This window comes from Nymphaea colorata, chromosome 3, assembly GCF_008831285.2.
Source record: "Nymphaea colorata isolate Beijing-Zhang1983 chromosome 3, ASM883128v2, whole genome shotgun sequence".
Lineage (NCBI taxonomy): Eukaryota > Viridiplantae > Streptophyta > Magnoliopsida > Nymphaeales > Nymphaeaceae > Nymphaea > Nymphaea colorata.
In genome coordinates, this window is record NC_045140.1 from 9,729,887 (window position 1) to 9,745,404 (window position 15,518).

The 15,518-nt window shown below is 37.9% G+C and overlaps 1 protein-coding gene across 2 annotated transcripts in view; it reads left to right on the plus strand.

Moving 5' to 3' along the window:
* Positions 1–15,518, plus strand: part of LOC116251017 (pentatricopeptide repeat-containing protein At1g76280) — a 68,576-nt gene that overhangs the window by 15,884 nt on the left and 37,174 nt on the right. For both annotated transcript variants that reach the window (XM_031625065.2, XM_050076923.1), the window contains exons 5-9: positions 639–815; positions 2,519–3,163; positions 8,879–8,974; positions 9,227–9,406; positions 14,154–14,381. In XM_031625065.2, coding sequence (XP_031480925.1) covers positions 639–815; positions 2,519–3,163; positions 8,879–8,974; positions 9,227–9,406; positions 14,154–14,381 — 1,326 coding nt within the window. The remainder of the gene's footprint in view (positions 1–638; positions 816–2,518; positions 3,164–8,878; positions 8,975–9,226; positions 9,407–14,153; positions 14,382–15,518) is intronic.

The window sequence follows — 15,518 nt, forward strand, 5'->3', positions numbered from 1 at the left end:
GAATCATGAAAACAGTTGTTGTTTGGATACCTGAACATATTCTTTCTTGTCCATGTTCTAGGTTTTGGTTAATGTCAAAGCCCCTTTGATGAGCCGATTCTTAACTTTTTTATGTGGGCCATCAGAAGTTGGCTGAGTAACCAATTGTGTAATGTTAAATTGACCGAGTCTTTTGTGAGTAAATGGTAAGGCGTGTGTTCGTATTGAATTTGTGTACAAATATTTCTTACTGAAGATTCAACTTGACCTCAAAGTGGAATCTCATTCTTATCAGGTCGTTAACAAAAAATTTTCTCTTTTCGTTGCTAAACTCATAAGGTATGAAGGTCAACAAGCAGAAGCTTAGAGGAAAAAAATTGACTGAAGAAAAAGCAATTGCAATTTGTTCAATTTTATTTGGAACCGATTGTAATTCCAGGATAGTAGCTTATCTGTTATTGCTGTTAGTCTTTCGTGTTTAGTTATTTCAACTTATGAGTGCCTTATATGTAATTTTTGCATTCTTTTTAGCACATTGGTGGTATAGCATATTATCTTAAAGTTCTCATGTCTTGATTGTAAGGATTTAATTTCTTTAATTTTTTTCTCTGCTCTGTCAATACTTTGAAGGAGATGTATGATTTGTTAATCTTTTTCAGGCACTTAATTGGTTGAAGCTGCTTGGGAAGAGTCATCAAACAAAGCCTCATCTGTCCATTTTTAATGCCTTCTTGCGTAGTTGCAACCAAAATTCAGACCTTGCAAATGAGTGTTTGCAACTGATGGATGAACAATTTATTGGCAGGTCTGAGGAAACCTATGGAGAGCTTCTTAAGGTCTTTTATCCTGTGAATCTTTCATTGAACTATGCACTTTTATCTTAGAACTTGTGTCTTAAGTTGTAAATCTTTTCAAATACATTTTTCCTTAACATAAGTTTATTAATTTTAGTTATTAGGGAGTCCTCTCATTCTATATGAGTTCCTAGGCCTGGACTTTTATGCGTTCTTGTGCTAAGATTATGCGTGTCCTCACTATTCCAACTGCATAGAAAGAATTATATATTAATTCAGAATTTGTTGGCAGTGAAGGAGAAATTGAAAAGTGTATGGACATTGACAATAAAGCAAGGCAGTGCCTAATTGAAGAGTGAGTGGAAAGTTACACAAAATCTTTGAATTAAGTTTCTTGCTATGTAACATGGGTGCGGGGCGCAGGTGCTGGTGCCAGTGCAGGGTGCGGGAAGTTCAAAAAAATTGGGTGCAGGTGCAGCGAGAGCATATATATATATATGTATATATATATATGTATATATTATATATATATGTTATCTATTATATAAGTAATTTTATTTGCTATATTTTTTAAACTTTTTTTTATCAAGGTTACCTTAATCTCATACAAAATTTACAAAATTCAAAGTTTTAATAAATAAAATAGGGGAGGAGAGAGAGAAGATGGAAAAAAAGAAGAGGGAAAGATTGGAGAAGGAAAAAAATGAAAAAGAAACAACAGAAAAGAAGAATGGGTGCGGTCAACAACACCTGATTCGGTTTGACTGAGTCGGGTGCCGTGTTGGGCCGCATCCGCATCCGAGGCGACGTGGGTGCGCCACCATATTTGGCGCACCCGTGTGACTTAGATTTTTTGTTTTTAGAATTTAGGAATCATTTGTGTTAGCCTTACAAGTTTGTTGAAACCTTAAATTGTTTTCTCTGTTTCCCCTTTTCCCACAAGAAGGCACTGTGTGTTTCTCCTATGTTTACATTTTGGAAATATATAAGATTTTGTTTCTTTCTTCTGTGGCAATAGGTATGAAGTTTTGTCGACAAAGATAGTGGACTTTAGTAGTGTCCAAAATTCATTTGGCCCGAAATTTTGTGAACTTTGATACCTATCCTGTTTTGAAAGAGAACAAATGGGCCTCCAGGTCACACAGATTTATGTCCTTTAAATATGCTGTGCCCCAGCAATATGCCAAACGAGATGGTAGAGGATATCAGAAAATGAAACTAGACAATAATGGTTAGGTGATGTTCTGCAAAACTTTCAAAAGAAAATGATTGAAGTACTGACTTGTATGCTGTTGTATTAAGGATGACCAGAAAATCAACCTTTGAACATCAATCCCATGGGTCACCAATTTGGCCACTTGAATTCTTAGTAACCTGGTCTAATAAGCTGCAGTGCCAGCAACATATATTTGAGTGCATCCATTTACAGAATTGATATGACAATGTAATGACTTGCTCCTGTGTGGACCCTAATGCCCATATGGAAGTTTATAGCCTACTTGATAACTATCTTCTATTTGCATCCAAAAAGAGTTATGAACCAAAAACCGAGGTAGTAAGGGACTTAGGTACGTAAGTATCAACCTTTCTCAAAAACTTAGATGCAAGACTCTTCCCTAGTCAATCCCACACTTGAAATGCTATGAACAAGCCCTTATTCTATCAATTTTGATTTATGTAAATTTTGGATATTTTTTATGAGGTCATATGTGATAATTGGTTGCTGAAGTTAAAAAATTGTGCAGCTCGCTGTTCAGCAGCATAATCTCGTTGCAGTTAATGAAATTTGGGAGGAATACAGAAAATACTACACACCACGACTTGTCTGCATCCACAAATTTATATGTGCTTTTTCAAAACTAGGGGACTCAAGATCTGCATATGATACCTTGCAATATATGATCAAAGCGACATGTCCAGCTGCTGCAGTTAAAGTGCCATGGAAGCAGCGACGTTATGCATCAAGACTTGATATTCCAATACCATCCATCAATCAGCATTCAATTTCATTGGGCTCTGGAGTAGCCGGTGATGATTCTGTTGAGTCTGTGCCTAGGAGTAGTGTATCTGATGCAGAGTTGAAAGCAGACACAATTTTGAGTAACTGTGATGGTAAATTTGGTGAAAATGATTGTGTCTTTCCTACCATGCCACAGGAAGTATCCCTTCAGGAGAACCAATTTTGCAGAGAAAATGTTGTGCTTAATTCTAGCAGTGAAGTTCAGTATGGCTCAATGAACCCAGTCATATGTGGAAGTACAAATGTATCTCCTGTGCAATGGGGGCTCTCAGAGCGGCTTAAGAAGTTGTTGGTACTGTCTTTTAACAATGTAATTCAAGCATGTGGACAGTCTGAGGACTGTGAAATGGCTGAGAGCTTACTGCAACAGGTATTGCTTGACGTACTTTTTTCTTTTTCCTGTCTTGATGCTCTAGGCACTTGCTACTTAACTCTAATCTTACAATGATATTTGGGATACATAAACTGTATGCTGCTTAACCTGAAAATCCATTGAATAGCCTAAGTTAGCCTTTTTGTACATGTTTCTGGTACATGAAGATTGGCTAGAATTAGTGATTGAGTTTGATTCTTTCGACATTATTTAGATACTTTTAGTTGGTTCCACGATGCTTGTTCTTCACCTTCACTAATCCAGTGTGTCTTTGCACCTTTGCTTGACTTTATGGTTATTGCATCTAAGCTATGTTGCACAAACAGTACCTGAAAGGGCACAATGCCTGTGTCAGCTGGGCTGGACATGGGTGTAGGTGCAGGATATGACAAACTCCTATTGTTTTGTCTATAGTTAAAGCGTCTTCCCCACAAATACTCCCAATTTACATGTTCTTCTCCAACTAACACCGCAATACGCCCGTTGACAAAAGCTTGTGCCACATGCTCATCAAAACGATTCTAAATCTTCTCACCCACATCAAATCTCTACCATGCTTCCCTATTGCTTTGAAAATCAACACCTCAAGCTTAAAGATCAATATATACATGAATCATCGCTTCTCCAACATAATCCTAAACCTTCCCCAAAAAGCCAAGTCGCTAACATGCCTCCCTAAACATCAAATTCTAACTTCTAGCATGCTCAAACAATAATTATACATGCTCTAACAGAAAATTTACAGCACTATAGACTCGATTAAGCCTTGCTCACCCCAATTAAAGAGTTCGAACTGATGTAGTCCTCCCGGCAGCCACCTCACGAGTTAGAGAGGTCCTCAAACGGCTAAAATCATGCAATGTCGCCACCACAACGCCTTCTATTTGCTGCTATGAAGAGAAAGAGGCAACCCCAAACTGCAATTCCAATCCAACAACCACAACTAGTGAGAAAAGTAGAACTATGCTTAAGAGGAGGAGTTCGGCTAAGGGATTGATTCTGTTGGGGGAGGCAGGGAACAACGAGGGAGGGGGAAGTTGGGACTGAGAGAGAGAGCACGAGAGCTGTGAGTGGGAGGAGGCTGGCGGTATGGAGAGGAAGTGCAGTGAGAGAAGAGAGGGCAAGTAGAGAGGGTTCAGACAGTTGGGGAGAAACGAACAGAGGGAGTAAGAGAGACCGTAGAGGGAGGTGCAAGTGAGGAGCACGAGAGAAAAGAGGGAGACGGCCAGAGAGAGGGTGCTGACGGTGAGGGGAAAAGTCTACGCAAGGGGGAGGAAGAGAAGAAGGGCGAGGAAGGAGGAAGAGGCGGAGTGTCACACCCCGACCTTTTGACACAACCATTTTTTTTTTTCTAAACATCAAACATCGAGGTGTGACTACACAACAATTCAAAAGAAATGAGCCAAGCAATTCAAAACAATGGGGCGAACTTTCATTTATAGAACAACGTCATTTCATACAAAATCACATCCCTATACATGACAAAAATGCCCCAAAATCCTAACATTGATGCCTAACAAAATAAGACATCAATACAAACGAAGCAAGACTCGCCGACACTATACAAACAAAACCCAAAACCTCCCAGTAGGACGTGAGTGAAGCCATCTGCTCAACCTGCTGCTCAGGGTCTGCCAAAACCTGAAAAAGAAAACAACTGAAGGCTCAGCCTTCGCAGTATGGCAACAAGCCAGGAAAATACCAAACCCATCCATGTAGGGCTCAAATAAGAGAACAAATATCAAAATCATCTATCATCATGTCGGGTCAGAGTGTGACACGTAAAGGCCACTTAAATGGCCGCACTAACACAATTTCAATCTCATGCAAGGCCAGCTTAAACATAACACTTGCATTCATATCATTCAGATGCACATCAGTCATATACATTCAATCATATACATTACATTTTCATTAACTTTAGTGAATTAACAGTTCCTGTGGGTGCAACACAGGCACGTGCACACCATGGGCGGCTTACAGCCGAGAGACAACCCCCGTGGTGGCCCATACAGTATGGATCCATTTCATCCGCTGCAGCGATAGAGCACTCAACCCTGGATGTGTGAATTCCAAGGAGAGATACTTAGCCTTCCCTAGGACACCCAGGTTGGGAAGGCGGGAGCCCACGCTCCAAGCACTTACCCTGGGGCCTTGCACCGCCTGCGCTCCGAACAGGCGAGACCAGTGGCGAAAACGGGACGTCTCCCAAACACATAGCCACATCCCACTGGCCTCTCATCTCTTAATCATTTGTTATTATCATTAGAAAAATGCATTTAGAAACTGGCTGGCTAGCTCATGAGGTTGGTACACTTCACGAGTGCACCCACACTTCCAATTGCCTCCACACGAGGTTTATCCATAACACTAACAGTCATAGCTAGCCGTCATATAATATGGGTACAGTTACCCTCCAATCCATTCATTTGCATTATTGCCCACAGCAATGAATATGCAACAAAATACAACATTCATATCACTTATCACATCAATCATATCTTTGAAAAACGTAGCCAAACCATAGAGAGTAGTCTCGATCTGCGATTGACTCGTAGCTGTCCTATGCAGTTATCATTCTATGATACTTTCTAATGCATAATTGGGGTCGAGGAGACACTCAACTCGATACCCCACCTCATTTGTCCTAAACAGATATCAATTCTAGCATGCACATGCAAATGCGTAACCTTTTCAAAATAACTACTAATAACCTTTCAAACAATTCATATCGTATATCAAAGCATGGACAAACATACATATACTCATTCACAAGACAATCAATCAAGTCACATCACAATCCTAGGATCCCATGATCCTAGGAGCACACAATCACACATTTGCCCAGGCATGGATTTGCCTGGAATGTCGCCATACCTGTGGCGCGCTCACAAAACTCTTTAAAATTCCTCGAGCTTCGAACTCAAGGTCGACGGGACGTGCCCGGTGCACCTGCAGACATAAACAAAAGGTAAGACTTCTACTAGTTATCTTAACATTCCAAATAAATACAAAACAAAATCATTGAGGCATATGTCATCGCCTCAAGAGGGTGTCGACGGGTAGTGTCGACCTACAAGCCCTCTAATAGGCTACTGTGCAACTTTTTGCCGTTTCCACCCAACATCAAAACCCCAATGCTTCGATCAATCCATCCTTAACGCATTTCTCATAAACTTTCCTTTAGTTGAAGCGTCTTCCCAACATGCACGCCCTCTTCGTACTACACATACCACCCACGACATCAAGGGTGCTCCAAGCATTCCCCAAAGGCGGTCCTACGTTTCTCCCCAACGTCTCTAACTCTACCATGCTTCCCTATTGCATCGAAAATCAACTCATCATGCTTAAATGATCATTATAGGCATTAATCAATGCTTTTCAACATAATCATAAACTTTCCCCCAAAAACAAAATCGCTAACATGCGTCCTAATTCATCAATTCGAAATTGTAGCATGCTTAAACAATAATTATACATGCTCTAATAGGTAATATTCAATAAAATGAGTTCAAATACGCCTTGCTCACCCCAACTCAAGAATCTAGGCTGCGGCAATCCTTCCGGCAGCCACCCGCCCAAGTTCAAATGGTCCCCAAGCAACTAAAATCCTTCAATGCCGTCACCCCAAGGCCTTCTAATCACTGTTATGCGGGGAAGAACACGTCCCCTAAACTGGAATCCAATCAACAAAGATAAAATCAAATCAGACGAGAGCTAAGTTGGGGAAAAGGGGAAAACAATTAGCAAAATGGAGAGAAAAGGGCTCATGTAGGGAACGTGAGGACAGGGGAACGGCGCTGACCAAGGGAGACTGACAGAAAAGAGGGTGAAGGAAAGAGGGTTCGGCAGAAAAAGGGAAGACGGCGATGAGGGTAAATGCGTGAGAGAAGAGGGAGAAAGCAGGTGGGGGAGTGAGGGCGAGTGAAGAGAGGGATCGTGTGGGAGAGAGCTAGTAGACAGGGGAAGGAGAGTGGTGAGGGAGAGGAAGAGAGGACGTGCGGCAGAGAGGGCAGGAGCAAGAGAGAGGCAGAGAAGGGTAAATCGCACAAAAGAGAGGGAGAGGGTTTACCAAAGCGCCGCCGTCGCAGTCGCCGCTGCCACCTCCGTCGCCGCTCCAGCCACCACCACACCGACCGCCACTTCTTCTTCTCTGTGCTTTCACGGGAGACCACCAGGAGAACGACGAAGGAGAAAAAGGGAAAGGTGAGGGAGAAGGGGCCTCGCGTCGGGCTTCTTTCCACGAGTGGAGCTCGGGTCTGGATCTGGACCCGATTCGACCCGTCCTAATAAATAAAACGAGCGTCACACAGAGAGATAGAGAGGCTTACCTGCACCACCGCCGCCGTCCTCGTCGCCACCCTGCACCACCACCGTCTTCTTCTTCTTCTCTGCACTGTCACGAGAGGCATCCAGGAGAAAGACGGGGGAGAAGAGGGAAAGGCGAGGGAGAAGGGCTCTCGCGTCGGGCCCTTCACGCCATGGATTTCAGGTCCGGGTCTGGGTCCCGATCCGACCCGACCTGCCCAAAAACAGAATAACTTTACATTGCATCTGGCAGTCCATGATGTATGGATGGAGCTCCGGATGGCTGGAGGATTTCAGCTCCTATATATATATATATCAGCACTATGTCTGTAGCTGCACCTGCACCCATGTGACATAACATGGCAGTGATACTGAGATACCCTTATTGTTAAACAGAGGTGCCGTGCATCTGCACCCATATATGATGTAATATGCCAGTGATACTGAGATACCCTTGTTGGTAAACAGAGACGCCCCTCAACTCATATTCACATTTTAGCCTTTTAGGTTAAATACTTGGAAGAGAGGACCATTATGAAATGCATATCATCTAGCTCGTATTGGCAAAGCATAAAATAAATTTAACATGTCAGAAGTTATCATAGCATAGTGACTGTGTCTGTTCCTACAAAAGTCAATCCCAAAAGATTCACAAAAAACCAAAAAGATTTAAGAACATATTAGAAAATAAAAAATTATGTTGTGATAATGGGCAAAATTATATCATCTATCAAAAGCACATTACAATCAATTCCAACTTAAGGGAATAGATTACCCTAATCTTAACCATCACTTAACCAGACATGTTATTTGAGCAAATGTTCTATATGCGTTCAGTTTGTTGGTGACTAATTAGCTGGCTGAAGTTTAATAGTCATACTAGGCCAGCATCAGCAAGGATGAGTGGCAAACTAAGAACTTGGTCATACGTTTGCTAACCGCTTGAAAATCTGTGTGGTACATACCTGGCTTAAATGAATTTGAAGTTATGTGGGTGCACACATCTGCATATCTGTGGCTTATGCATTCTTCCTTTCAAAAATTTTGTTCTAATTTGCTAATGCCTATTCCTGAATATATCAGACAAGTTGCTTGATCCATTTAAGATTGCCTTGGTGCAGTTTTTTATACAATACTTGGTTATTATTTTCATTTTTCTGTTCCTTTTTGAACTGAAACTGTTTATTTTGTGTTTCTTTTAGCAAAATTTGCATCTCACTACTACAGTCATGGGACTGAAATTATTAGTTTATCTTCTTTTGGCATGCATTTTTCTTTTAAAATGCCGTTTCATGAGATATGACCGCAGAAATGACTGCATCATCCTCATGTAATTGCAGAGTTGCTGAGGAAATTGTTTAATTCAAGCTTTTCTAACGGTTGAAGATTTTATTTATTGGCCAGATGACAGACCTTGGATTAAAACCATCGAAAAACACTTACAGGGGTCTGCTTAGAGCTGTTGTCTCTGTTAAAGGCATTACCTGGGGCATGCAAGTGGTAAGATTGCAACTAAAAATAAGTGCACTCTGAAAGTTTCAGAATATGTTAGCATAATAGCCATGAATTTTCATTTCTTATTTTGGCTTTTTTTTTTTAAAAAAAAAATGGAAACTGACAGAGGATGGAAACAAATTTTGTGGAGCTTTACAAGATAATTGTGTTTTGGCATAACAACAATTTGAAGGAAATATGGCACATTTTTTTTCGTTTGGGGACTCTAATTTATTTTTATCTTACTTTTTTTTACAGGTTGAAGCAATGAAAATGAAAAAATTGGCTCTTGACAATGCACTGCTTTCAATCGTTGCTGTGGGTTACAGCAAATGTTTGGAATTGGATTTAGCTGAAGGCATGCTGAATCAATTGGACGACAATTCACCAAAGTACATCTACCCATTTAACTACTTGCTTGCTGCTTGTGAGATTCAGGTAAACACATAGTTTAATGCAGATATATCCTATCAGTTATCGATATAGGAGTTTCACATTCTATAGATTTTCTTATGTAACCAACTGGTTCATTGCCATTAATTTTGTTAAATTCAGCTGAGATGACCAGTTAATAACTTTACTATGATGAGATACTCTGAGTTATGTGCCACAGACGTCATCTTATGTCTCTTGTGTAGAGTTTATCTTATTCTTGTGATGAATGGGAAGGAAATATTCCATGTTGCCTGTCTACGGAGAATACTCACAATTTTCGATAAGGTTTCTCAGAAATTTTCTAAAATTTTGCTTTCCTCAAGAAAAAACCAAAACATATCAAGAACCATAGAAAAGTTTGGAGATTATGTATCTTCTACTACTTCTCTTATAAATTACTGATGAGCAATCAAAGCGGTTAGACTTTTAAAGTAATAATAAAGGAGATGTACACTAAGTACATAAAAGCAAATAATTTTTTTTCTAGAAAAGGGAAATTATTGCGATATTGTCGTCACGTGATTTTGTTTCTTTTTCTTTGGACAACATACAACAATATCTAGTGAAATGATCAATGAATATCATATAGTAAGATAATCCACTTTTTGGCACAATGGGAGATAGTCCCCATACATCCAAATGAACAAGCTCAAAGGACAGAGCTGTAAAGAAGCTTATTTGTCTGAAAGATAAGGATCTTATTTTTCCTTATATGCAATCATTACACTTGAAATTCTTGATACAAAATTTCTTAGTAGGTGACATCACAGATAATTTCCTAATATTAGGGTGTTCTTGTCTTTGCAGTAGAAACATTGATGTCAATACTTTTGACAAAATAACAAAATGCTTCTTTGAGAATACCTAATTGTTCATGTAATAAAGATCTTCTTTTTTAAAACGTTCTCCGATCAATCACTTGGTTTGGTGATCCTGCACCCAACATTTATTTGATGAGAAAATTACATCAAACGAAGATCCAAAATTTGTGAGACGGAAAGTAAATTAAGATTGAGTTTGGAAATATAGCTAATATCTGATATATAAAATTTTGTTTTTTCCCAAATTCCTTTTCAGAATTTCCACCTTAAACTTTCAAAGTTGTTCCATCAACGGTAAACATATTTGATGTCTTTTTTGCTTATTCAAACTTAGTCAAAAGAGATATGTTAGGCGAAATGATGCATTGGAATCAAGAAACCAAGAGATTATAGCAGGAGAGATAGAAATAGGTGTCGTTGTTGCTAGTGCAACCGAATTGGACTCTTTTATCATGGGTTGAAGAGCTGCCATAATTTGATCCAATGTTGAAGAGATTGATGCAAGATCACACCGGTCATTTTGAACACTTGCAACCTTCTTGTTTGTTTGATCAAATTGTCTAGCATTGTCATGATCCTCCTCAATGAAAGTTTCCTCCATAATTTTGTGACTGCCCTTCATTGCTATTCCCCTCAACTCTTAAGTTTGGGTTATTGAGGCCTTATAGGACCCGGTTCATGACAAAAATGGCAAGTAACTTTGTATTCTCTCTTGTTTTGATTTTGAAAAGGAGGGGGTTTGTAAATTCTAATATTGTTTCCAGGTCTTGAGGAAGTTAGAACTTTATCTTCTTGTTGTTTAGAGACCAGAGCACTATCCACTTCTTTTGATAAATTCATTTAGTCTTCTCTACTTAGCTTTGTAAGAAGTTCATGAATAGGTAGAGCAGAAACTAGAGACAATAAAGTCAGCCTTAGTTGTTCATGTTCAGGTCTTGAAGAAATTGGAAGAATTTAAATTCATCAACTTCATCTCTTCTAATTTTATGACATTTGTTCATTCCAAGTTTAGGGGTGAGTTGGTCTAATTGAATCCAAACGCTAGAAATTTTCATAAAATAATCTCTCACACACTTATTTCCTTGCTTGATATTTTGTACATTTTGAGTTAATAAATATTTTCGAGTTATGTTTTTTGAGTGAACATGCCCTTGAGATATTCCTAGTAAGACCCTAAACATGCTCTTCAAGCCTGATTAGATTGTTTCAATTTTGTTATCTCTACGATGGCTTTAAATCATGTTTGACTGACATTGCCTTGTTTGTTAAGAAGACTTTTGTAGGTATCATTATCTTCCTATTATATGTTGATGACATGATCATTGCAGGTAGTGGCAAAGAAAGAATTAAAAAAACTGAGAAGTTGTTGCATTAGACCTTTGAAATGAAAGATTTAGGCTATTTAACATATTTTCTTGGGATTGACGTTGCTTATTAAATCAACAATTGCAGATGATAAAGTAGTGGAAACTCTTGAAGTTGTAAGGAGTAAAATGAAGATTGATGATGGCGTTCCTTTTGAAAGTCCTACTTCTTACAGATAGCTTGTGGGATTATTAAATCTTTGCATCACTTGTCTTGATAATTGATCTAGCTCATGCAGTTCACATAATAAGTCAATGTTCACATGCTTCAACCATAGTACATCTAGAAGAAGTTTTTCATATTGTCAGATATATTAAAGGGACAATAAATAAGGGAATATTTCTGTCATCATCCTCTTCCTTCAATTTGATTGCTTATTTTGATGCTGATTGGAGAGGAGATCCAAATGATAGGCATTCAACCTCTGGGTTTTGCATTTTCTTTAGTGAATCTCTGTTGTCATGGAAGTGCAACAAGCAACAAAAGGTCACCCTTTCCTCTACAGAAGCTGAGTATCGTGCCATGACATCTACAACAATAGAAATTGTTTGGTTATGCCAATAGTTGTTTGATATGCAAACAAGAATAGTAGAACCTACCAAGCTATGTTGTGATAATAAAAATTCTTTATATATTGCTAGAAATCATATATTTTATAGACGTACCAAACATATAGAAATGGATTGCCATTGTGAAGAATTTCTGAAGAAAAATATTGATCTGTCATACGTTTTCTCTGAATTCTAACTGGCTGATTTTTTTTTTCACTAAACCACTGTGCTCGCTAGATTTAATTTTCTTTTAAACAGTCTTTTGGTGATAGCACCATAAATTTGAGGGAGTGTTAGAAAGTACCTTGTAAATACAATATATATATTATACATATGCGCATACGTATATATGTTTATCTATACGCATATATGTGTAGAGAATATTTGATTATAAATTCATATATATGTACATACATATGTTTTTATATGTATATTTGCATATAGGTTTTTTATTTTTATTTTTCAGATTCATTTTTTTAAAATTTTTCTGTTCGGCATTGTTGGAACTAGTTGTTGGCTAGCTCCAATGGCTCCTTTAAGGAGCGGCTAGCTCTTGTTAACTTTTTTCTTTTCCTTTGTTTATTAATTCCTCTTTGTGTATATATGGGCCTAAGTCTGGGCATCGGGTACCCGGTACCCAGTCCGGGTCGGCCTGATTAATTTTTTTTATTTTTATTTAATAATAATGTATATTTTATTATAAAGATGTATTTATATTCAAAAGTTTTTATTTTTATTTAAAAAAATATTTTTTTATTTTAAACTGGCCGGGCTCGGGTTTCGGGCATCGGGCCAGCCGACCCGATGCCCAGGCCTATATGGGCCACTATTCACTCTCTCATGTAAGCTGTTTTTAACAACCTTTTAGTTATTCAATAATACCATTATCCCTTTGTTTCTTCTATTGTGTTCAGGCCTTAGTGCCTATTATTGTTCTTTTTCTATGTATTGTGATTGCTATCAGTCACGTTTTCACTAAGGTGCTACCTCTCCTTTGCTCCTTTTTTTGGTTAGGTGGTAAATGGAAGAAGGAAGAGTAGGGCACACGGACTCCTTATCTTGTAATTATATGCCACATGAGTGCATGTACAAGTGCAGACACTGTGTGGATGTAGACATTGGTGCAGAACATTTTCAATACACACACACACATATATACATATGTATGTATTTGTGTGTGTGTGTGTGTGACTGTATATATATATATATATATATATATATATATATATATATCACAAAAATAAGATTTAGGCAAACAAACACATATTATTTATACTCGTAATATAACGTATAAATTACTGAACAAAATATATCGAACAATACGAAGCACGAGTGTTGTGTCCAAGCCATGTCATCTACCCACACCCTTGTTTCCTGCCATGGTGACATGGGTATGGCACCCTTCTAGGAGCATACATGTGACAAACACACACACTCACGGAAAGAGAGTGAGAGAGAGAGAGGAGGGTGAGATCCAGGTGTCTAACTTTTTGGTCTTTGTTGCATTCAACACTCATATACACGTGTCCAAGACTGATACTCATGTCAATGTCCATGCAAGATAGATGTATGGAGTCTAATTCATCAACTTATTTTGCCTCAAGCATTGCGTATGGAGCTTTCCATTATCATTCTCTGAATTTGCTATTTGTCTTCTCCATATTTTTTCATTTTATTTCCACCATACATTCTGTTAACAAACACAATTTTTTTCAGAAAAATTTCACTTTTGTAGACATTCTGGATGGCTTTTCTTGTTGCTTTTGTCCTGCAAGTAGGTCCGACTTTTTCTCCTGAACTATTTAACTTGCTGTACACAGGAAAATATCATTCCTGGTTTTCTTTCTCATCCTGACAAATGCCCCCCTAATATGTGAACAAAGTCTGAAAACACCAGCAAATAATGAAACCTTTTATGTGTATGAAGAAATTGGTAACACCTTTTTCTGTACTGCTGCTCTTTACTTGTATTTAGCTGTACTCTTGTCATGGATGTATAAACTATCATTGCAGGATGAGCCTGAACGGGCAATTCGTGTCTTTGAAAAAATAAAACATTTGAACATCAAGCCAAATATTAGGACGTATGAGCTGCTGTTTTCTCTACTTGGAAAGGTGAATGCACCATATACAAAGGGGAATATGCTGTCACAGATTCATGTTTCAAAGCGCATACAAGCTGTTGAGATGGATATGGCAAAAAATGAAATTCAACATAGCGCAAAATCATTGGAGAATCTGGTATTTGCATTTTGTTGTATGTCTTCTCTCTCATGTCTGTTGACTATAATTGTCCTGATGAAAAAAATATGACATGGTTTTGAGAATTAACTTTATCTACATGATATTGGTGTTCATCACAATTTTTGATCTGGTGGATTTTGACAAAAATATGCTTAATTTTGAAGGAATACAAAAGCCAGTCATGTCTGAATATCTTATGTTTAGCTGCATATATCTCACAAAATAGTGGTTTATTGGGAAATTTAGAAACATAAGCCAGCTTTTACTAAAGTTATGTGTCTTTTTCAAAATCCTTTGTTAATATTAGATTAATGTTGACCTAATCTTTAGTTCTAGGTGTTGATAGAAGTTTCTGCATTGTGTTTTTTGGTAGGAAAATTGGCAATCTCATGTAAACAACATTGTCCCACACTCAAGTGTTTTGAAATTGTCAACTATGTGTCACCTATAGAAGACCTTCAGTAGATGATTCTGACGTTGATCACGCAGCCTCTGTTGACCGAACTTAGGCTGGTTTAGGAACATCTTCTTGATACATGCACATGTATGCATGTGTATGTACTCACAATCTCACATCATTGTCATAGACATCATGGTATTCTCGAAATATTACAATAGTTATGAGAAAGCCGAGAAAAACAAAAAAGAAAGAACTGAAAAGTTCGCATTTGTTTAAAAAAAAAAAGTGAAATATGTTAATCGTTTTTTTATCACATTTTATCCCGTTTTTATTTTTTATTTTTTCCCCTTTTTCCTTTTTCTCATTTTTTACATCAATATCATCATGAATCAATTTTAAAATCAAATGAAGTTAATTGTCATCATTGTTATCATCATCAAAACATTCTTTTTATCATTTATATAGTTTTTCTAATGTCTTTTATTAGCTTTTCATTTATTTTATTTTTACCAAATTTTTACATTTTTTATTGTCCCAAGATTTTCTCAACATTTTCCCGAGAAAAATAACTTTGCCGAAAATACTCAAGAAAAACCTTGTCGTTAAAAACAAGAGAACAATATTTGTGACAATGACTCACATACATAGAGACATGCTCCCTCTGGTCAAAACTCATGTAACATTAACTCTTAAAAGACATTGATGAGTCATCTCTTTAAATTAGATCACACAAC